The sequence below is a fragment of the Aquarana catesbeiana genome, linkage group LG04 (assembly GCF_042186555.1).
Source record: "Aquarana catesbeiana isolate 2022-GZ linkage group LG04, ASM4218655v1, whole genome shotgun sequence".
Classification (NCBI taxonomy): Eukaryota; Metazoa; Chordata; class Amphibia; order Anura; family Ranidae; genus Aquarana; species Aquarana catesbeiana.
In genome coordinates this window covers 581,083,406-581,106,246 of record NC_133327.1, presented here as the reverse complement: position 1 = coordinate 581,106,246, position 22,841 = coordinate 581,083,406, and the positions used below count along the sequence as shown (strand labels likewise).

Below are 22,841 nucleotides of genomic sequence, written 5' to 3'. Positions count from 1 at the left end.
ACATAAATGCAGCATAGAAAGTGTAAGCAAAAAGTGAAAATTGTACTAACTCTAGCTCCCAGCTTTACAATGATGAGATGCACTCGTGCTGTAGAATCTTCTATTTTCAGCTTGAGGGTACTGAACTCATTGTCAACAAATACTAACCTAGAAGAAAGAAAAAAAAACAGTTTACAAATACAGTTACAAATATCTTTTGAGAAATAACGGTCAAAGCCACCTCAGACCACTTGGTCTAGCTGTAAAGAACAAGGTAATGGTTTACTATTTAAAAACAAAAGCAAATTGACTGTACTGGTCTCAGCTCTTTATGGGTATCTGCCCCGTTGCTAAACAAGGAGCTACAGGGATACCTGGTGCTTTTGTACCAGAGAGACCCCTAAACTGCTGTGTGGATGGAGAAGATATGTGTGGCAGGTGGACACCCTGAGAAGTAGAGATCTGAAGCATATTCTATGATCTAGTATACCTAGTATAAAAGCAATAAAGAGAGAAAGGGTACTGCGTGGTCAGTATGACTAGCCCACAGCCAAAGGACCCTGGAATCCAAACACAGCACCCCTTTTTACTAGCACATGGTGGTGAGGATGGATGGCAGGCTGGGTTGAGGACAGCATCATATATTACTAAAGCACAGCCTTTCCCTTCTTATGTCTCTGAACATACGCAAGGGGAAATATTCTATGTGATCTCTCTGCTGAGGAAGCCATAGCTAGGGCCCTTTTTCAGGCACGCAAGTTAATGCTAAGGCACTGGAAATTGACTGATCCCCCTACACTGAACTAATAGATATCCCAAATGGGAGATACCCTATGACTTGAAAAATGTATCTATCAGCACAGAGGGCATTTTGGTAAATTTGATAAGCTCTGGGCACCATGGTTAGATACTCTGGGTGTGGCCCCAGTGGATCTTATTCTGGATCGACTGCTACAGTGTTGAGGGGTCATTTAGTGTTATACCATAACCCTGTTCCTGAGAAGTGAAACATGTTTGTTTGATATGCTTATATGTGTGTTTATACATTTTGGTGCCTAACTTTTGTATTTCTTGGTGACACTATACTCCACGTAAGATGAAACATGAAACACTATGTTTCTTTAATATATTATATATATATATATATATATATATACACACATATATATATATATATATATATATATATATATATATATATATATATATATATATATATATATATATATATATACTCCTCTACCTAAACTGCTCAATAAAGTTAAAGATTAAAAAAAAAATAATAGTAGTGCACCTCCTGGTATGGAAGAGTGCCTAGGCACTCCTGTACCTAGCTTCATAGCTGTATATCTGCAGTGTGAGATCTAAGTCACTGCTGCCTCTGACTGCTAGAGTCAGGATATTTGGAGTGAGATTTGGTGATATCTGCTCTGCTTGCTGGAGGCTCTGACATGACAAGCAAAGCCCTGCCTCTATTAATATGGGCGCCTCTACACAGAGACACAGTGCAGGACAAGACATAAGTCAGTAATTGGGGGGGGGGGGGGGGGGGTGAGATCGCCAGTGGGGAGACCATAGGCAATGCTGGTGATCAGTCCTGTGCCATCTGCTCACTTTTTTTGGGCATGGCTTACAGAGTTCAGTTACTCTTTAATATGTAGAGACAGCAAGCGAACAGCTGCATTTTGGTAACTTTCACTATGTGCATACCTTATCCTCTGATTCCCACAGAGGTTGCCCAAAATAAATGTACACTGACAACTTGAAGGTCAAGAACATAGATCCTGAGCAATATGCTATATGCTTTTATAAAAAGTCTATGAGATATAAGAGAACTTTGCACAACTTTCTACTTCCAGCACAACTGTACCTGTTTGCCTACTATTCCCAACACACAAACGTATACACAGCTACTCAAACTATACTGAAAATGGAAAGCTGGCACGTGTAAACACCACACACAAAAAAATCAAAGGTGTACGTCTATTAGTGTCTAAATATTTTGCATTGATGCAGCTATTCTAAATGCCCTGTATCAGGAGATTTCCATGCTGTTTGCCCAAGTCTGAACAATGTAATTACGTTTCATATGAGGTAATTTAAATTGGATTAAACTTTGACAGACATATTTGCATTTTAAATGTGAAAGCCTTGTTTGTTGCTTCTGACAAACATATTAAAAAAAACATATAAATAGAATTTTTAAGATACCAAATGTTATAAAATGTCACTATCTGTAGAAAAATTATTTGGTACATCTCCAAACAACCTACTGTTCAATGAGACCTTTTACTGTATAAAAAGTCAAAGTAATCCTTTACTTCAAAGTTTATATATATATAAGTTATATATATATTTATATATATATTTTTTTTTTTTATATAATCTTTATTTATAACAACAAACATAACAAATGATGTGAATGCACACAATAAACTTTGTCCTCAGTATACTGTAAGGCAGAAATCAATTATACAAATCCAAACAATCTGCGGTAAGTCATGAATATCTTCCCGATGCTATTATGACTTTTCCCAGAAAGGGGGATAAACCACCTAGCTGGTATTGTAGCTACCTAAATTTGTGGTGGGGTCCAGGTGCCCGAGTTTAAAGGAGTGCCGACCTCTGCGCGTCCTCGGTGGAGAGGGGGGGCATGAGGAGGCTCCATCTGACCCTCTCCGGCTGGGACCCAGCCCATGGACACACAGAAGAGGGGCTTTGCCTCCCTATGTGCCCTGTCTCCGCTGTAATAAGGAGAGGGGGCGTCTGCCATTTAGATAAAGTGGACCCAGTTGTGGGAAGGTGCCTGATGACCTTTAGGTAGCCTGGTCTAGGTAAACATGCGTGAACCCATAACATAACAGAGAAATCAGGAGAGTAGGAAAGACAAAAAGTAAGAGAGAGAGGGAAAGGAGGAGAAGAGGTCCTGTCCGCCTGGCACGTGTCTATGTCCCCACTGGGAACTTTTAAATACTTGCTCACAACCGGCGATCAGCTTTTGCAGAGAGGTTAAAGTGTATCTAGAGTGGTGGTCCTCACGGTTCCAGGGTCCCTATCTTAGGGGTTTGCACTGTGTTGCCCATTACGTCCCCTAAGGGAGGGCTCTGCAAGTTCCAGGAGGGTGGTATCTAGGTTAGAGGGGATAAAACCCATGTTGGAGGTATGTTTCAGTCAGGGAGCCCAGATAGTGTTAAAACGCTCCCTAGTGCCGTTACAAGTTGCTACCCATTCTTCCGCCTCCCTAATCTCCTTCACCTTCACCTTCCTGGTCCACTCCTCTCGACTAGGCACATGGATGTGCTTCCAATAAATGGGGAGCAGACGTTTAGCTGCATTCAGAAGGTGTAGCAGTGTGCTCTTCCTATACTGGCCAACCGGCATAGGGAGGATGTGGAAGAGGAAGTGCAGAGGAGAAAGAGTGATATCGATTCCCAGTAGGTCTTGTATCGGAGTTTTAATTTCCTCCCAGAAGGGTTTAATTCTCGGGCATTCCCACCATATATGGAGTAATGCACCATGGAAGCCGCAGCCTCTCAGCAACAGTCAGATATGGAGGGGTAAACTCGGTAAATTCGAGTGCAAGCCAGCATCCTGTACCATCTTGTCAGTATCTTATAATTGGTTTCTTGTGTTCTGGACTCAAAGCTAGAGTGTGTTAGATAGTACAGGGGAGCCAGCTGCATCTCGGAGAACTCTCTCCCCAGGTCCCATTCCCTAAACCGGTTTAGTCTTTGATGCGGCTGAGCCCAATAGCGGGTATAGCTCCGAAATAGTGTGAGGGGTGGGTTCCTCCCCGGCAAAGAGAAGCTCAAAGGGTGTAAGGGTGAGAGATGGCTCTAATGGATTGGCCCTGTGTAGCAAAAAAGTGGCTAAGTTGCTTATGGCGCCAGAAGTCCATTGGGAAGCTACCATGGCGAGCCCCAAGGGTGTCTGGAGTGGGGAGTCTACCATTCTCTAGGAGTTTGCCACAGGGGGCATTAGAGTCGTCTACCCACTTCTTAAAGAATTTGTTCTCCAGGGGGAAACCAGCCAAAGCCCCCAAGTGGGGAAAGCGGGGACACGGGGGGGGCACAGAGTATATACCATTAATCCTCTCCCACACCTTAAGGGCCTGAGTCGTTAAGGGAGAAGTAGTGTCTGACAGCCCAATGTGTTCCCTAGCCAGCCACGGAGCATAGGCTAGGTCTCTACCTGCCATGCACTTTTCCAAGGTTACCCATAGCCTGGTGCGAGTATGGAAACGCCAGTTCAGAATACGCTGGAGAACAATGGCCCTGTAGTACCTTCGGATATCTGGTATACCTAAGCCTTCAGCCCTCTTGAGTGTTTCAGCACTCTCATAGCTATGTGGGGTCTCTTTGCGTCCACACAAATTCCGGGAGCATGCTGGTGATCGAGGAGAAGAGGGGGCTGGGCAGAGGTACTGGTAGCATCTGCAAATAGCACTCGGGGGAGAATATTCATTTTAATGATATTCATCCGCCCGAGCCAGGTAAAGGTGGTTTTAGTCCAGTGTTTGAGGTCGTTTTTGATCGTAGCTAGTAAGGCAGGGTAGTTGCTATAGTAGAGAATCTCAAAGTGATCGGTTAACTGGATACCCAGGTACTTTATAGAGGATTTAGCCCATGTGAAGGGGAACGCCGCCCGTAAGTTGTCCATAAGTGAAGGGGGGAGCACTATCAGTAGAATTTCAGACTTTGAGTAATTGATTTTAAAATTGGAGAGAGCTCATTAGGTTTGGCAATGAGATCAGGTACTCCGTTAGATGGAACAGAACATCATCTGCATAAGCCGACAATTTGTGTTCCATGTTTCCTACTGTCAGCCATTTGATGTCCTGGTTAGGCCGTATTTTGCGCAGATTCCAATGTGAGGGCAAACAGGAGAGGCGAGAGGGGGCATCCCTGTCTCGTGCCATTCCTAATCGGGAATCTAGGGGAGAGGAGGCCATTCACCTTGACCTGGGCACTTGGGGTGGAGTAGAAGGCCATGATCCATGTCAGCATGTAGGTGTCTAGTTCCACGGTCTCTAGGACCGCCCTCAAGAATGACCAGTCCACCCGATTGAAAGTCTGCTCTGCATCCGTTGAGAGGATGATGTATAAGCCCTGTTTGAACTGCTGCATGCCCAATGGATGAGGTGGACAGCTCTGAGCATATTGTCATGTGCCTCTCGGCCTGTGACAGAGCCAATTTGATCGGGGTGCACAATATGGGAAATGAGGTGTTTCAGACAGTTAGCTAATATTTTTGCTAGGATTTTAACGTCCACGTTCAATAATGATATTGGACGGTAATTCTGAGCTAAAGTGGGGTCCTTGCCTTCTTTGGGAAGCACTGTAATGTGGGCTAGTAAGGCTTCAGAAGGGATCGGGTTTCCCTTGGCTATTGAGTTAAAGTAACTACACATAGAGCCGGTTCATAGGGGGAGGAATGTGCTGCAGTACACCTTCGTGTATCGGGACCCGGGCTTTTGCCACTGGGCAATGATTTTACGGTTGCTTCAATTTCAGAGGGCATGACGGGGGGACTCCAACGTCACTTTTTGTTCCCTGGACAGGGAAGGGACCCCGGAGGCTGCCAGATACTCCTGAATGTCAGGACGTTTAGAGGCCATGATCTCGGGTCACACATCTGCATTTAATGAATAGAGTTGCGCATAATAGTTACGGAATAGGGAGGCAATTTTGGAGGAATGGGAGACCGCCCCACCAGAAGTGGATGCGAGTTTGAGCCTGACGTTTCCGAAGGGCTCTAGCGAACATCCTACTGCACTTGTTACCATGCTCGTAGTATTTATGGGAGAGGTAGCGGCTTTCAGGATTCTCTGAAAGTCGGCCTGCCGTGCACTTTTACACCTGGCCCCCTGCGAAGCTCTCCCCTTATCACAGCCTTGTGTCCCTCCCAGATCATCCCTTCGCTCACATCATTGGTAGTATTTTCTTTAAAATAGTGTGTTAGCGTATCAGAGACCCCCGCCGCCACTGCAGTGTCATCCAGGAGATTCTCATTTAGTCGACATGACCATGTACGCTGGGTGCCATGCGGCAGGGTGAAAGTGGCTGTCACTGGCTCGTGGTCCGAGATAGTAATGCTCTCTACGGTGCTGCCTGCAGTAGCTCGAGGGTGAGTTGGTCTACAAAGAAGGAGGTCTATACGGGTGTATACATTGTGAACTTTGGAGTAGTAGCTGTAGTCCCTGGCTGAGGGGAATAATACCCACCAGCTATCAAACAGAAGGTGGGATTGGAGGGTTTTTCAAAATCATTTAGGGAACGCGTACGAGTGGGTCGAGCGATTATGGGATGTGTCAAATAGGGGGTCCGGGCTGATATTGAAGTCTCCCCCTAAGATCAAATGTCCTTCCCTGAATTCATTCAGTCGTTCCAACGTGGTATCTAGAAAGGCCAGTTGGTTGGAGTTAGAGGCGTATACGTTTGCGAGGGTGTATAGTGTCCCGGCTATTTTCCCTTTCAGGAAAACAAACCTGCCCAAGGGGTCTGAAAATGTGATATAGGTTGAAAAGGGCATGATTTGTGTATGGTTATGGCTGTGCCCTTCGCCTTAGAGACCGTAGAGGTGCTTAAGAACCACTGGTTGAATAAGTGGGTGGGTAGTTTAGCTGTGGACTGGGGGGTAAAATGTGTCTCCTGAAAAAATATTATCTGGGCCCCTAGCCTTTTCAATTCCAACCACAGCTTACTCCGTTTATGTGGAGAGCAAAGACCCCTGACATTGTAGGATATTACCTTAACAGACACCATGGAGGCCCAGGAGTACTGTCAGAGCAGAGGAAGTGCCACTGATCATGGCGTGAGCGATGCGGTGAGTAGCGTGCCTTAGAATACTCCAGGTAGAGACAAGGGAGAGAGCGGAGAGGAAAAGAAAGGAGAGAACAAAGAAAAAAAAAAAAAAGACAACACATTAACATATAAAACAACACAGTTGAACAGGTTAGGAAACACAACCCACCATAGCGGGTGGAATCTAGCCAACCCGCCATATAATTAGTCAGTAAGCCCGGCTCAGGGCACCCCTCTGCTACAATGAGGGCCCTGGGCCACCGCCCACTATCCCATATAGGGTTTACACCAAATGTGGGCAGGCCTATGGGGGAATAGAGACCAGGATGGGGAAGGTGAAGACCCAACTCCCCTCCCAGTGCCTCTATAGGGTGTTAATAATCTAACAGGGGACACCTATCGTTCATGTCCAGAATCTGACATCTAGGGTGTAGAAATTATGCCGGGAACCCAAGGGGAGGATAGCAGCAGCACAGTCCCGGTAACAAAACCTGAGTATAGGCCAGGGCTTCCCCGTCCTAGCCCCCGAGGTTAAAAGTAGTAAGGGATGATTAGGCCCAGTGAGAGAGGGCACTGGAGTTGTCCTGAGCTGAAAGGTAAAAGTTCCATCAGTCCCTGGTAGAGGCATGGCCGGGGGAGGCACTGGTAGTGCGTCGTCTGTTGCCCCTAGGGCGACCTTTGCCTCTTGCGGTTAGCCATGGCTTAGAAAGGGAAAAAGCTGGTAAATCTGGGTCTCCTCTCCTGTCCGGAAAGTCCACATCTCCGAGTTGCAAAGCAGAGAGGAAGTGCGGTAAATCATCTTTACTGCGTAATGTAACTTGTCGTCCCTCTTTCACCACTTGCAGGCTAAAGGGGAAACCCCAGCGGTAGGCAAGGTGCTTGAATGGCCATGAGTAGGGGATGCAGAGCCCTGCGTTGCATAAGAGTACGCCTGGAAAGGTCTTGGTATAAAAACAATTTTGCCCCATCAAAATCACAGTAAGGTTTGTTCCTCATTTTTTGCATTATGTGGTCTTTCAGAGTGTACTTGTGAAGCTTACATATAATGTCTCGTGGGGATTCAGGGTCCTGTGAAGGTGGCTACAGAGCTCTATGCGCCCGATCGATCTCTACCAGGGTAGTGTCTGGAAGTCCCAGTATTTCCCTAAATACCCCTACCAGGGATGGTGGAATTATATCTTTTGGTGCAGCGGCCTCAGGCATGCCATTGATGCTTATATTAGCGCATCTAGTGCAATTTTCAAAATCATCCATTTGGGATATCAGGGCCTCCATCCTGTGGCTTTGTGCGGTGCATTTTTCCTGCAGCATGGCAATGTGGGGGAGGGCGTCAAAACGCTGTTCTAGGGTCTCCAGCCTGCCCCCCAGGTGTGTGGTATCTTCTTTTAACTGAGCAATGTCCTGTGTAAAAGCCTTCTCTATCCTGGCAGTGAAGCGCTCCAGGTCCTCTCTAGTGGGAAGGGACCAAATAAGGCACTTGAGGTCGCCATCTCCCATCAGATCTGCAAGATCAAGGCCATGCTCTTGTGAGGACAGTGAGCCTGGGGATGCAGGGGGAGCAGTGACACTCACCGATCGCCGCAATGGGATCGTCGATGCTGCCGACTCAGGTGCTGGAGCCTTGTGGTGCCGTGCGGCCTTCCTCTCCGGCGCCATCTTGGGGCCTGCCATTCCGGACCGACGGGTTTCCGTAAAGTACGAGTCCAGTGGGCCCTGCTTCAACCGGTCCATCCTCAGCGGCTGGGAGAGTGCCCGCGATCGTTGGGACATGTTTGTAGCCTGTCTCAGTCGGGTATGCCCCCGTTATAGCTGAGAGTAGCTGCATGGAGAGCGGAGCTGAGGGAGAACACGTACTCACTCCTCCATCGCTTGGCAGCGCCCCCAAAGTTTATATTTTTTAAATAAGGAATTAGAAGCTAAAGTCTCAACATACCAGCACCCCCTAACCTACCTTAACCACTTTAAGACCAGGCCTCTTTTTTAGATGTGGTGTATACAAGCTAAAAACAGTTTTTTTGCTAGAAAATTACTTAGAACCCCCAAACATTATACATTTTTTTTCTAACATCCTATAGAATAAAATGGCGCTCGTTGCAATACTTTCTGTCACACTGTATTTGCGCAGCGGTCTTACAAGTGCACTTTTTTTTTTTTTTTTTAAATCAACTTTTTTGAATTAAAAAATAAGACAACAGTAAAGTTAGCCCAATTTTTTTTTATATTGTGAAAGATAATGTTACGCCGAGTAAATTGATACCCAACATGTCACGCTTCAAAATTGCACCCGCTTGTGGAATGGTGACAAACTTTTACCCTTAAAAATCTCCATAGGCGACATTTAAAGTCTACCGGTTGCATGTTTTGCGTTACAGAGGAGGTCTAGGGCTAGAATTATTGCTCTCGCTCTACCGATCGCGGCGATACCTCACATGTGTGGTTTGAACACTGTTTTCATATGCGGGCGCTACTCACGTATACGTTCGCTTCTGCATGCGAGCTCGGCGGGACGGGGTGCGTTTAAATTTTTTTTTTATCTTATTTAACTTTTACTTTTTATTTTTACGCTGTTTAAAAAAAAAAAAAAAAATGTCACTTTTAGTCCTATTACAAGGAATGTAAACATCCCTTGTAATAGAAAAAAAAACATGACAGGACCTCTTAAATATGAGATCTGGGGTCAAAAAGACCTCAGATCGAATATTTACACTAAAATGCATTAAAAAAAAAATTAAAAAAAAATTGTCATTTAAAAAAAAATAAATTGGCCCTTTAAGAGCTATGGGCGGAAGTGACATTTTGATGTCGCTACTGCCCTCCAGTGTCATTGAGACGGGTAGGGGCTATCTTCCCCTCACTCATCTCCATGTCAGCCCAGGGGACAGACGCTATCTCCTCCGCCACTGCCAACGGCTCCGGTAAGAGGCGGAGGGCACCCCTTTCTCTACCGATAAAAGTGATCTCACAGCGAATCCGCCGCAGAGACCACTTTTATCTTTATCCGACCGCACACGGGGATACCGGGATCATGGCAGCTAGCTGCTGCCATAACAACGATATCTGCCCCCAAAGTAGGGACGTACATCGGCGTGCGGCGGTTGGCAAGAGGTTAAAAGAGCACTTACAACGTTTATTACATGTTGCCACCTTCAACATTGATTGCAACTGTGCTTGTACAGTCGAAGTCTTCTATCCAAGAAGACATTAAGGGGTTGATTTACTAAGGCCCCATGCACACAGGATGTTCAAAAAAGAAAAAAAAAAAAAAAAAAAAAAACACAACACGCTTTTAACAGCATTTTTAATCCCATTTATGCATGTTTAAGCTTTTTTGTAAAATGACACCAGCTTACATTCAGCTCTGCAATGTGAAAAACGCTGAACGCTAATAAAATAGTGTATATGCGCATTTTTTCAGGGTTCAGCGTTTTTTGTGGTCAGAAGAACTGCTCTTGAACGCGATTTTAGGGCGTTCAGACAACAGCCCATAAACTCCCCTGCTGATAAACTTCAAAAAACGTCCATGTGTGCATGGACTCATAGAAAAACAGAGGGGAGTTTAAGGGCTGTTAAAAAAACAAAAAAACAAACAACGCCAAAACTCACAAAAACGTGAGTTTATCAGCTGCAGTGTGCATAAGGCCTAAAGGCAAATAGACTGTGCACTTTGCAAAAAGCAGTTGCACTCTGCAAGTGCAGTTTCTCCAGAACTTGGTAAACGAGGTAACGCTTCACTTTGCAAAGAATACCCAATCACGTGCAAGAAAAATAAAAACACAGCATTTTTGCTTGCACATGATGGAAGTCAGCAGAGCTTCTGCTCATTTACTAAGCTCTGGAGCAACTGAACTTGCATAGTGCAACTGCACTTTGCAAAGTGCATAGTCTATTTGCTTTTATTAAATTAACCCCTATGAATGTTCTGTTGTGTAGTTTGATTGGCATATTGGCATATCCTATGTGCACTTAGAGCTACATGTTTAGTGAACAACTAATCAAATCAGATATAGTGGGGAAAATAATTATTTGATTCCCTGCAGAATTTGTAAGTTTTCTCACCTACAAGGAAATGAAGGGTCTATAATTTTTTCTTCTTGAGCCACTTTTTTATTGCCTTGGCGGTATGTTTTGGGCCATTGTCATGCTGGAAGACCCACCCATGACCCATTTTCAGTGTTCTGGCTGAGGGAAGAAGGTTTTCATCCAAGATTTTACAATACATGGCCCGTCAATTGGCCCCTCAATGCAACAAAGTCAGCCTGTACCTTTAGCAGAGAAACAGCCTCAAGCATAAGGTTTCCACCTCTGTACTTGACTGTAGGGATGGTGTTCTTAGTCAGCATTTTTCTTCCCCCAAACACAGCGGGCGAGTTCCTGCCAAATAGCTCAATTTTGATCCAATCTGACCACAGCACTTTCTCCCAATTCTTCTCTGAATCAATTAGAAGTTCATTGGCAAACTTCAGATGGGCCTGTACATGTGCCTTCTCGAGGAGGGGGACCTTGCAAGCACTGCAGGATTTCAATTCATGGTGTGTTAAAAATGGTTTGTTTTGCAACTGTGGTCCCAACTGCCTTAACCACTTGACCACTGGGCAATTAAACCCCCTTAATAAACAGACCAATTTTCAGCTTTGGGTGCTCTCACATTTTGAATGACAATTACTCAGTCATGCAACACTGTACCTATATGAAATTTTTGTCCTTTTTTTCACACAAATAGAGCTTTCTTTTGGTGGTATTTAATCACCGATGGGTTCTTTATTTTTTGCGCTATAATAGAAAAAAGACCGAAAATTCTGTAAAAAAAATGCATTTCTCTTCGTTTCTGTTATAAAATTTTGAAAATTAGTTTTTTTTTTTCATATATTTTGGCCAAAATTTATACCGCTACATATCTTTGGTAAAAATAACCCAAATCGGTGTATATTATTTGGTCTTTGTGAAAATTATAGAGTCCAAAAGCTATGGTGCCAATATCTGAAAATTGATTACACCTGAAGTACTGACGGCCTATCTAATTTCTTGAGACCCTAACATGCCAGAAAAGTACAAATATCCCCCAAATGACCCCTTTTTGAAAAGAAGACATTCCAAGGTACTTAGAAAGAAGCATGATGAGTTTTTTGAAGTTGTCATTTTTTCCCACAATTCTTTGCAAAATCAAGATTTTTTTTTTTCACAAAATTGTCATATAAGTAGGTTATTTCTCACACACAGCATATGCATATCACAAATTACACCCCAAAACACATTCTACTATTACTTCCGAGTACGGGGATACCATATGTGTGAGACCTTTACACAGCATGGCCACATAAAGAGGCCCAACATGCACGGAGCACCTTCAGGCATTCTGGAGTGCCCAGGCCAATTCTGACATTTCTCTCCTACATGTAAAAATCATCATTTATTTGCTAGAAAATTACATAGAACCCCAAAACATTATATATGTTTTTTTAGCAAAGACCCTAGAGAATACAATGGCGGTCATTGCAACTTTTTATCTTGTACGGTATTTGCGCAGCGAATTTTCGAACGCTTTTTTTTTTTGTTTTGTGCTTTAAAAAAAAAAAAAAAACAGTAAAGTTAGCCCAATGTTTTTGCAGAATGTGAAAGATGAAGTTATGCCGAGTAAATAGATACCTAACATGTCACCCTTCAAAATTGCACACGCTCGTGGAATGGTGCCAAACTTCGCTACTTAAAAATCCCCATAGGCGACGCTTTAAAATTTTTTTACTGGTTACGTGTTTTGAGTTCTAGGGCCAAAAGGAGGTCTAAGGCCAAAATTATTGCTCTCGCTCTACTGATCGCAGCGATACCTCACATGTATGTGTGGTTTGAACACCATTTTCATATGTGGGCAGTTTTTTCATTCTTCATTTTACTTTATTTATTTTGGTTTGACGCTTTTGTCCAAAAAATACATTTTTTGATCACGGTTATTCCTATTACAAGGAATGTAAACATCCTTGTACAAGGAATATGGCATGACAGGTCCTCCTTACAGTGAGATATGGGGACAATAAGACCCCACTTCTCACCTCTAGGCTGGGAAGCCTGAAATAGAAAAAAAAAAAAAAAAAAAAAAAATCCTGGCTTCGATCGTAGCGGTGAGTTGGTAGTAGCACCTGAGGGTGGCGGGAGGGGGGGGGGACGTCCCCTCTCGCCTCCCGTAAGAACGATCAAGCAGTGGAACAGCCGCTATGATCGTTCTTATGGGAATCGCCAGCTGAAAAAGCTGATATTTGAATGATGCCTGTAGCTGCAGGCATCATTCAGATATCCCCGCACAAAGTCAAGAACGTCGTATGACGGCTGGCGGGCGGGAAGTGGTTAAAACGCTTTTTTTTTTTAACACAAAGTTGTCCATTTACACAATATTTCTAACACATAGCATGTACATACCAAAAATGACACGCCAAAATAGATTCTTGTTCTCCTCCTGAGTACGGCGATACCACATGTGTGAGACTTCCACAGTCTGGCCACATACAGAGGCCGAGTACAGCCGAGAATGGATGAGCATGGCTGAGTATGGCTGGCCATGGCAGAGTATGGCTGGCCATGGCAGAGTATGGCTGGGCATGGCAGAGTATGGCTGGGCATGGCAGAGTATGGCTGGGCATGGCAGAGTATGGCTGGGCATGGCAGAGTATGACTGGGCATGGCAGAGTATGGCTGGGCATGGCAGAGTATGGCTGGGCATGGCAGAGTATGGCTGGGTATCACTGAGTATTGCAGTATGGCTGGGTATGGCAGAGTATGGCTGGGTATGGCAGAGTATGGCTGGGTATGGCAGAGTATGGCTGGGTATGGCAGAGTATGGCTGGGTATGGCAGAGTATGGCTGGGTATGGCAGAGTATGGCTGGGTATGGCAGAGTATGGCTGGGTATGGCAGAGTATGGCTGGGTATGGCAGAGTATGGCTGGGTATGGCAGAGTACGGCTGGGTATCACTGAGTATTGCAGTATGGCTGGGTATGGCAGAGTATGGCTGGGTATGGCAGAGTATGGCTGGGTATGGCAGGGTATGGCAGAGTATGGCTGGGTATGGCAGAGTATGGCTGGGTATGGCAGAGTATGGCTGGGTATGGCAGAGTATGGCTGGGTATGGCAGAGTATAGCTGGGTATGGCAGAGTATGGCTGGGTATGCCAGAGTATGGCTGGGTATCACTGAGTACTGCAGTATGGCTGGGTGTGGCAGAGTATGGCTGGGTATGGCAGAGTATGGCAGTATGGCTGGGTATCACTGAGTACTGCAGTATGGCTGGGTGTGGCAGAGTATGGCTGGGTATGGCAGAGTATGGCAGTATGGCTGGGTATTGCAGAGTATGGCTGGGTATGGCAGAGTATGGCTGGGTATGGCAGAGTATTGCAGTATGGCTGGGTATGGCAGAGTATGGCTGGGTATGGCAGAGTATGGCTGGGTATCACTGAGTATTGCAGTATGGCTGGGTATGGCAGAGTATGGCTGGGTATCACTGAGTATTGCAGTATGGCTGGATATTGCAGAGTATGGCTGGGTATGGCAGAGTATGGCTGGGTATGGCAGAGTATGGCTGGGTATGGCAGAGTATGGCTGGGTATGGCAGAGTATTGCAGTATGGCTGGGTATGGCAGAGTATGGCTGGGTATCACTGAGTATTGCAGTATGGTTGGGTATTGCAGAGTATGGCTGGGTATGGCAGAGTATGGCTGGGTATCACTGAGTATTGCAGTATGGCTGAGTATGGCAGAGTATGGCTGGGTATCACTGAGTATTGCAGTATGGCTGGGTATTGCAGAGTATGGCTGGGTATGGCAGAGTATGGCTGGGTATGGCAGAGTACTGCAGTATGGCTGGGTGTGGCAGAGTATGGCTGGGTATCACTGAGTACTGCAGTATGGCTGGGTGTGGCAGAGTATGGCTGGGTATGGCAGGGTATGGCAGAGAATGGCTGGGTATGGCAGAGTATGGCAGTATGGCTGGGTATTGCAGAGTATGGCTGGGTATGGCAGAGTATTGCAGTATGGCTGGGTATGGCAGAGTATGGCTGGGTATGGCAGAGTATGGCTGGGTATGGCAGAGTATCACTGAGTATTGCAGTATGGCTGGGTATGGCAGAGTATGGCTGGGTATCACTGAGTATTGCAGTATGGTTGGGTATTGCAGAGTATGGCTGGGTATGGCTGGGTATGGCAGAGTATGGCTGGGTATGGCAGAGTATGGCTGGGTATCACTGAGTACTGCAGTATGGCTGGGTGTGGCAGAGTATGGCTGGGTATCACTGAGTATTGCAGTATGGCTGGGTATGGCAGAGTATGGCTGGGTATGGCAGAGTATGGCTGGGTATGGCAGAGTATGGCTGGGTATGGCAGAGTATCACTGAGTATTGCAGTATGGTTGGGTATTGCAGAGTATGGCTGGGTATGGCAGAGTATGGCTGGGTATGGCAGAGTATGGCTGGGTATCACTGAGTATTGCAGTATGGCAGAGTATGGCAGAGTACGGCTGGGTATTGTGGGGTATTGCAGAGTATTGTGGGGTATTGAAGAGTATTGCAGGGTACTGCAAAGTATTGCAGAGTATTGCGGGGTATTGCAGAGTATGGCTGGGTATGGCAGAGTATCACTGAGTATTGCAGTATGGCTGGGTATGGAAGAGTATGGCTGGGTATGGAAGAGTATGGCTGGGTATGGCAGAGTATGGCTGGGTATCTCTGAGTATTGCAGTATGGCTGGGTATGGCAGTGTATGGCTGGGTATCACTGAGAATTGTAGTATGGCTGGGTATGGCAGAGTATGGCTGGGTATCACTGAGTATTGCAGTATGGCCGGGTATGGCAGAGTATGGCTGGGTATCACTGAGTTTTGCAGTATGGCTGGGTATTGCAGAGTATGGCTGGGTATGGCAGAGTATTGCAGTATGGCTGGGTATAGCAGAGTACGGCTGGATATCACTGAGTTTTGCAGTATGGCAGAGTATGGCTGGGTATGGCAGAGTATGGCTGGGTATGGCAGAGTATTGCAGTATGGCTGGGTATCACTGAGTATTGCAGTATGGCTGGGTATAGCAGAGAATGGCTGGGTATGGCAGAGTATTGCGGGGTATTGCAGAGTATTGAAGAGTATTGCAGGGTATTGGAGTATTGCAGGGTATTGAAGAGTATTGCAGGGTACTGCAAAGTATTGCAGGGTACTGCAAAGTATTGCAGGGCGTTGCAGGGTATTGCAGAGTATGGCTGGGTATGGCAGAGTATCACTGAGTATTGCAGTATGGCTGGGTATGGAAGAGTATGGCTGGGTATCACTGAGTATTGCAGTATGGCTGGGTATGGCAGAGTATGGCTGGGTATCACTGAGTATTTCAGCATGGCTGGGTGTGGCAGAGTATGGCTGGGTATCACTGAGTATGGCTGGGTAAGGCAGAGTATGGCTGGGTATCACTGAGTATTGCAGTATGGCTGGGTATGGCAGAGTATGGCTGGGTATCATTGAGTATTGCAGTATGGCTGGGTATGGCAAAGTATGGCAGAGTATTGCAGTATGGCTGGGTATGGCAGAGTATGGCTGGGTATGGCAGAGTATGGCAGAGTATTGCAGTATGGCTGGGTATGGCAGAGTATGGCAGAGTATTGCAGCATGGCTGGGTATAGCAGAGTATGGCTGGATATCACCGAGTATTGCAGTATGGCTGGGTATGGCAGAGTATGGCTGGGTATTGCAGAGTATGGCTGGGTATGGCTGGGTATCACTGAGTATTGCAGTATGGCTGGGTATGGCAGAGTATGGCTGGGTATCACTGAGTATGGCTGGGCAAGGCAGAGTATGGCTGGGTAATCACTGAGTATTGCAGTATGGCTGGGTATGGCAGAGTATGGCTGGGTATCATTGAGTATTGCAGTATGGCTGGGTATGGCAGAGTATGGCAGAGTATTGCAGTATGGCTGTGTATGGCAGAGTATGGCTGGGTATGGCAGAGTATGGCTGGGTATGGCAGAGTATGGCTGGGTATGGCAGAGTATGGCTGGGTGTGGCAGAGTATGGCTAGGTGTGGCAGAGTATGGCTAGGTGTGGCAGAGTATGGCTGGGTATGGCAGAGTATGGCTGGGTATCACTGAGTATTCCATTATGGCTGGGTATGGCAGAGTATGGCTGGGTATCACTGAGTATTGCAGTATGGCTGGGTATGGCAGAGTATGGCTGGGTATGGCAGAGTATTGCAGAGTATGGCTGGGTATGGCAGAGTATTGCAGTATGGCTGGGTATGGCAGAGTATGGCTGGGTATCACTGAGTATTGCAGTATGGCTGGTTATGGCAGAGTATTGCAGTATGGCTGGGTATGGCAGAGTAAGGCTGGGTATCACTGAGTATTGCAGTATGGCTGGGTATCACTGAGTATTGCAGTATGGCTGGGTATGGCAGAGTATGGCTGGGTATCACTGAGTATTCCATTATGGCTGGGTATGGCTGGGTATCACTGAGTATTGCAGTGTGGCTGGGTATGGCAGAGTATGGCTGGGTATGGCAAAGTATGGCTGGGTATCACTGAGTATTGCAGTATGGCTGGGTATGGCAGAGTATGGCTGTGTATGGCAGAGTATGGCTGGGTATTGCAGTATGGCTGGGTATGGCAGAGTATGGCTGGGTATCACTGAGTATTGCAGTATGGCTGGGTATTGCAGAGTATTGCAGTATGGCTGGGTATGGCAGAGTATGGCTGGGTATGGCAGAGTATTGCAGAGTATGGCTGGGTATGGCAGAGTATGGCTGGGTATAGCAGAGTATGGCAGAGTATGGCTGGGTATGGCAGAGTATGGCTGGGTATGGCAGAGTATGGCTGGGTATGGCAGAGTATGGCTGGGTATGGCAGTGTATGGCTGGGTATTACTGAGTATTGCAGTATGGCTGGGTATGGCAGAGTATGGCTGGGTATGGCAGAGTATGGCTGGGTATGGCAGTGTATGGCTGGGTATTACTGAGTATTGCAGTATGGCTGGGTATGGCAGAGTATTGCAGTATGGCTGGGTATGGCAGAGTATTGCAGTATGGCTGGGTATGGCAGAGTATTGCAGTATGGCTGGGTATGGCAGAGTATTGCAGTATGGCTGGGTATGGCAGAGTATTGCAGTATGGCTGGGTATGGCAGAGTATTGCAGTATGGCTGGGTATGGCAGAGTATTGCAGTATGGCTAGGTATGGCATAGTATGGCTGGGTATGGAAGAGTATGGCTAGGTATGGAAGAGTATGGCTGGGTATGGAAGAGTATGGCTGGGTATGGAAGAGTATGGCAGTATGGCTGGGCATGGCAGAGTATGGCTGGGTATCACTGAGTATTGCAGCATGGCTGGGTATCACTGAGTATGGCTGGGTATGGCAGAGTATTGCAGTATGGCTGGGTATGGCAGAGTATGGCTGGGTATGGCAGAGTATGGCTGGGTGTGGCAGAGTATTGCAGTATGGCTGGGTATTGCAGAGTATGGCTGGGTATGGCAGAGTATTGCAGTATGGCTGGGTATTGCAGAGTATGGCTGGGTATGGCAGAGTATGGCTGGGTATGGCAGAGTATGGCTGGGTATGGCAGAGTATGGCTGGGTATTGCAGTATGGCTGGGTATGGCAGAGTATGGCTGGGTATGGCAGAGTATGGCTGGGTATCACTGAGTATTGCAGTATGGCTGGGTATTGCAGAGTATTGCAGTATGGCTGGGTATTGCAGAGTATTGCAGTATGGCTGGGTATGGCAGAGTATGGCTGGGTATGGCAGAGTATTGCAGTATGGCTGGGTATGGCAGAGTATGGCTGGGTATGGCAGAGTATGGCTGGGTATGGCAGAGTATGGCTGGGTATTGCGGGGTATTGAAGAGTATTGCGGGGTATTGCAGGGTACTACAAAGTATTGCAGGGTATTGTAGAGTATTGCGGGGTATTGCTGGGTATGGCAGTGTATGGCTGGGTATCACTGAGTATTGCAGTATGGCTGGGTATGGCAGGGTATGGCAGAGTATGGCTGGGTATGGCAGAGTATTGCAGTATGGCCAGGTATGGCAGAGTATGGCTGGGTATGGCAGAGTATTGCAGTGTATGGCTGGGTATGGAAGAGTATGGCTGGGTATGGAAGAGTATGGCAGAGTATTGCAGTATGGCTGGGTATGGCAGAGTATTGCAGTATGGCTGGGTATGGCAGAGTATTGCAGTATGGCTGGGTATGGCAGAGTATTGCAGTATGGCTGGGTATGGCAGAGTATTGCAGTATGGCTGGGTATGGCAGAGTATGGCAGAGTATGGCTGGGTATAGCAGAGTATGGCTGGGTATGGCAGAGTATTGCAGTATGGCTGGGTATGGCAGAGTATGGCTGGGTATCACTGAGTATTGCAGTATGGCTGGGTATGGCAGAGTATGGCTGGGTATCACTGAGTATTGCAGTATGGCTGGGTATGGCAGAGTATGGCTGGGTATGGCAGAGTATTGCAGTATAGCTGGGTATGGCAGAGTATGGCAGAGTATTGCAGTATGGCTGGGTATTGCAGAGTATGGCTGGGTATGGCAGAGTATTGCAGTATGGCTGGGTATGGCACAGTATGGATGGGTATGGCAGAGTATGGATGGGTATGGCAGAGTATGGCAGAGTATTGCAGTATGGCTGGGTATGGCAGAATATGGATGGGTATGGCAGAGTATGGATGAGTATGGCAGAGTATGGCTGGATATGGCAGAGTATGGCTAGGTATGGAAGAGTATGGCTAGGTATGGAAGAGTATGGCAGTATGGCTGGGCATGGCAGAGTATGGCTGGGTATCACTGAGTATTGCAGCATGGCTGGGTATCACTGAGTATGGCTGGGTATCACTGAGTATGGCTGGGTATGGCAGAGTATTGCAGTATGGCTGGGTATGGCAGAGTATGGCTGGGTATGGCAGAGTATGGCTGGGTGTGGCAGAGTATTGCAGTATGGCTGGGTATTGCAGAGTATGGCTGGGTATGGCAGAGTATGGCTGGGTATGGCAGAGTATGGCTGGGTATGGCTGGGTATTGCAGTATGGCTGGGTATGGCAGAGTATGGCTGGGTATGGCAGAGTATGGCTGGGTATCACTGAGTATTGCAGTATGGCTGGGTATTGCAGAGTATTGCAGTATGGCTGGGTATTGCAGAGTATTGCAGTATGGCTGGGTATGGCAGAGTATGGCTGGGTATGGCAGAGTATTGCAGTATGGCTGGGTATGGCAGAGTATGGCTGGGTATGGCAGAGTATGGCTGGGTATGGCAGAGTATGGCAGAGTATGGCTGGGTATGGCAGAGTATGGCTGGGTATTGCGGGGTATTAAAGAGTATTGCGGGGTATTGCAGGGTACTACAAAGTATTGCAGGGTATTGTAGAGTATTGCGGGGTATTGCTGGGTATGGCAGTGTATGGCTGGGTATCACTGAGTATTGCAGTATGGCTGGGTATTGCAGAGTATGGTTGGGTATCACTGAGTATTGCAGTATGGCCAGGTATGGCAGAGTATGGCTGGGTATGGCAGAGTATTGCAGTGTATGGCTGGGTATGGAAGAGTATGGAAGAGTATGGCTGGGTATGGCAGAGTATGGCTGGGTATGGCAGAGTATGGCTGGGTATGGCAGAGTATTGCAGTATGGCTGGGTATGGCAGAGTATGGCTGGGTATCACTGAGTATTGCAGTATGGCTGGGTATGGCAGAGTATTGCAGTATGGCTGGGTATGGCAGAGTATTGCAGTATGGCTGGGTATCACTGAGTATTGCAGTATGGCTGGGTATCACTGAGTATTGCAGTATGGCTGGGTATCACTGAGTATTGCAGTATGGCTGGGTATCACTGAGTATTGCAGTATGGCTGGGTATGGCAGAGTATGGCAGAGTATGGCTGGGTATAGCAGAGTATGGCTGGGTATGGCAGAGTATTGCAGTATGGCTGGGTATGGCAGAGTATGGCTGGGTATCACTGAGTATTGCAGTATGGCTGGGTATGGCAGAGTATGGCTGGGTATCACTGAGTATTGCAGTATGGCTGGGTATGGCAGAGTATGGCTGGGTATGGCAGAGTATGGCTGGGTATGGCAGAGTATTGCAGTATGGCTGGGTATGGCAGCGTATGGCTGGGTATCACTGAGTATTGCAGTATGGCTGGGTATGGCAGAGTATGGCTGGGTATCACTGAGTATTGCAGTATGGCTGGGTATGGCAGAGTATGGCTGGGTATGGCAGAGTATTGCAGTATGGCTGGGTATCACTGAGTATTGCAGTATGGCTGGGTATGGCAGAGTATGGCTGGGTATGGCAGAGTATGGCTGGGTATCACTGAGTATTCCATTATGGCTGGGTATGGCTGGGTATCACTGAGTATTGCAGTATGGCTGGGTATGGCAGAGTATGGCTGGGTATGGCAGAGTATGGCTGGGTATTGCAGTATGGCTGGGTATGGCAGAGTATGGCTGGGTATCACTGAGTATTGCAGTATGGCTGGGTATTGCAGAGTATTGCAGTATGGCTGGGTATCACTGAGTATTGCAGTATGGCTGGGTATGGCAGAGTATGGCAGAGTATGGCTGGGTATAGCAGAGTATGGCTGGGTATGGCAGAGTATTGCAGTATGGCTGGGTATGGCTGGGTATTATTGAGTATTGCAGTATGGCTGGGTATGGCAGAGTATGGCTGGGTATTACTGAGTATTGCAGTATGGCTGGGTATGGCAGAGTATTGCAGTATGGCTGGGTATGGCAGAGTATTGCAGTATGGCTGGGTATGGCAGAGTATTGCAGTATGGCTGGGTATGGCAGAGTATTGCAGTATGGCTGGGTATGGCAGAGTATTGCAGTATGGCTGGGTATGGCAGAGTATTGCAGTATGGCTGGGTATGGCAGAGTATTGCAGTATGGCTGGGTATGGCAGAGTATTGCAGTATGGCTGGGTATGGCATAGTATGGCTGGGTATGGAAGAGTATGGCTAGGTATGGAAGAGTATGGCTAGGTATGGAAGAGTATGGCTAGGTATGGAAGAGTATGGCTAGGTATGGAAGAGTATGGCTAGGTATGGAAGAGTATGGCTAGGTATGGAAGAGTATGGCTAGGTATGGAAGAGTATGGCTGGGTATGGAAGAGTATGGCAGTATGGCTGGGCATGGCAGAGTATGGCTGGGTATCACTGATTATTGCAGCATGGCTGGGTATCACTGAGTATGGCTGGGTATCACTGAGTATGGCTGGGTATGGCAGAGTATTGCAGTATGGCTGGGTATGGCAGAGTATGGCTGGGTATGGCAGAGTATGGCTGGGTATGGCAGAGTATGGCTGGGTATGGCAGAGTATGGCTGGGTGTGGCAGAGTATTGCAGTATGGCTGGGTATTGCAGAGTATGGCTGGGTATGGCAGAGTATTGCAGTATGGCTGGGTATGGCAGAGTATGGCTGGGTATGGCAGAGTATGGCTGGGTATGGCAGAGTATGGCTGGGTATGGCTGGGTATTGCAGTATGGCTGGGTATGGCAGAGTATGGCTGGGTATGGCAGAATATGGCTGGGTATCACTGAGTATTGCAGTATGGCTGGGTATTGCAGAGTATTGCAGTATGGCTGGGTATTGCAGAGTATTGCAGTATGGCTGGGTATGGCAGAGTATGGCTGGGTATGGCAGAGTATGGCTGGGTATGGCAGAGTATTGCAGTATGGCTGGGTATGGCAGAGTATGGCTGGGAATGGCAGAGTATGGCTGGGAATGGCAGAGTATGGCTGGGTATGGCAGAGTATGGCTGGGTATGGCAGAGTATGGCTGGGTATGGCAGAGTATGGCTGGGTATGGCAGAGTATGGCTGGGTATTGCGGGGTATTAAAGAGTATTGTGGGGTATTGCAGGGTACTACAAAGTATTGCAGGGTATTGTAGAGTATTGCGGGGTATTGCTGGGTATGGCAGAGTATGGCTGGGTATCACTGAGTATTGCAGTATGGCTGGGTATGGCAGAGTATGGCTGGGTATCACTGAGTATTGCAGTATGGCCAGGTATGGCAGAGTATGGCTGGGTATGGCAGAGTATTGCAGTGTATGGCTGGGTATGGAAG

At 47.0% G+C, this 22,841-nt stretch overlaps 1 protein-coding gene across 3 annotated transcripts in view; it reads right to left on the bottom strand.

Moving 5' to 3' along the window:
- Positions 1-22,841, bottom strand: part of FANCL (FA complementation group L) — a 235,619-nt gene that overhangs the window by 132,414 nt on the left and 80,364 nt on the right. For all 3 annotated transcript variants that reach the window (XR_012243984.1, XM_073628117.1, XM_073628116.1), the window contains exon 6: positions 51-147. Coding sequence is in view for 2 of the 3 variants with exons in the window: in XM_073628117.1 (XP_073484218.1) it covers positions 51-147 (97 nt within the window). In the remaining variant the exon portion in view is untranslated. The remainder of the gene's footprint in view (positions 1-50; positions 148-22,841) is intronic.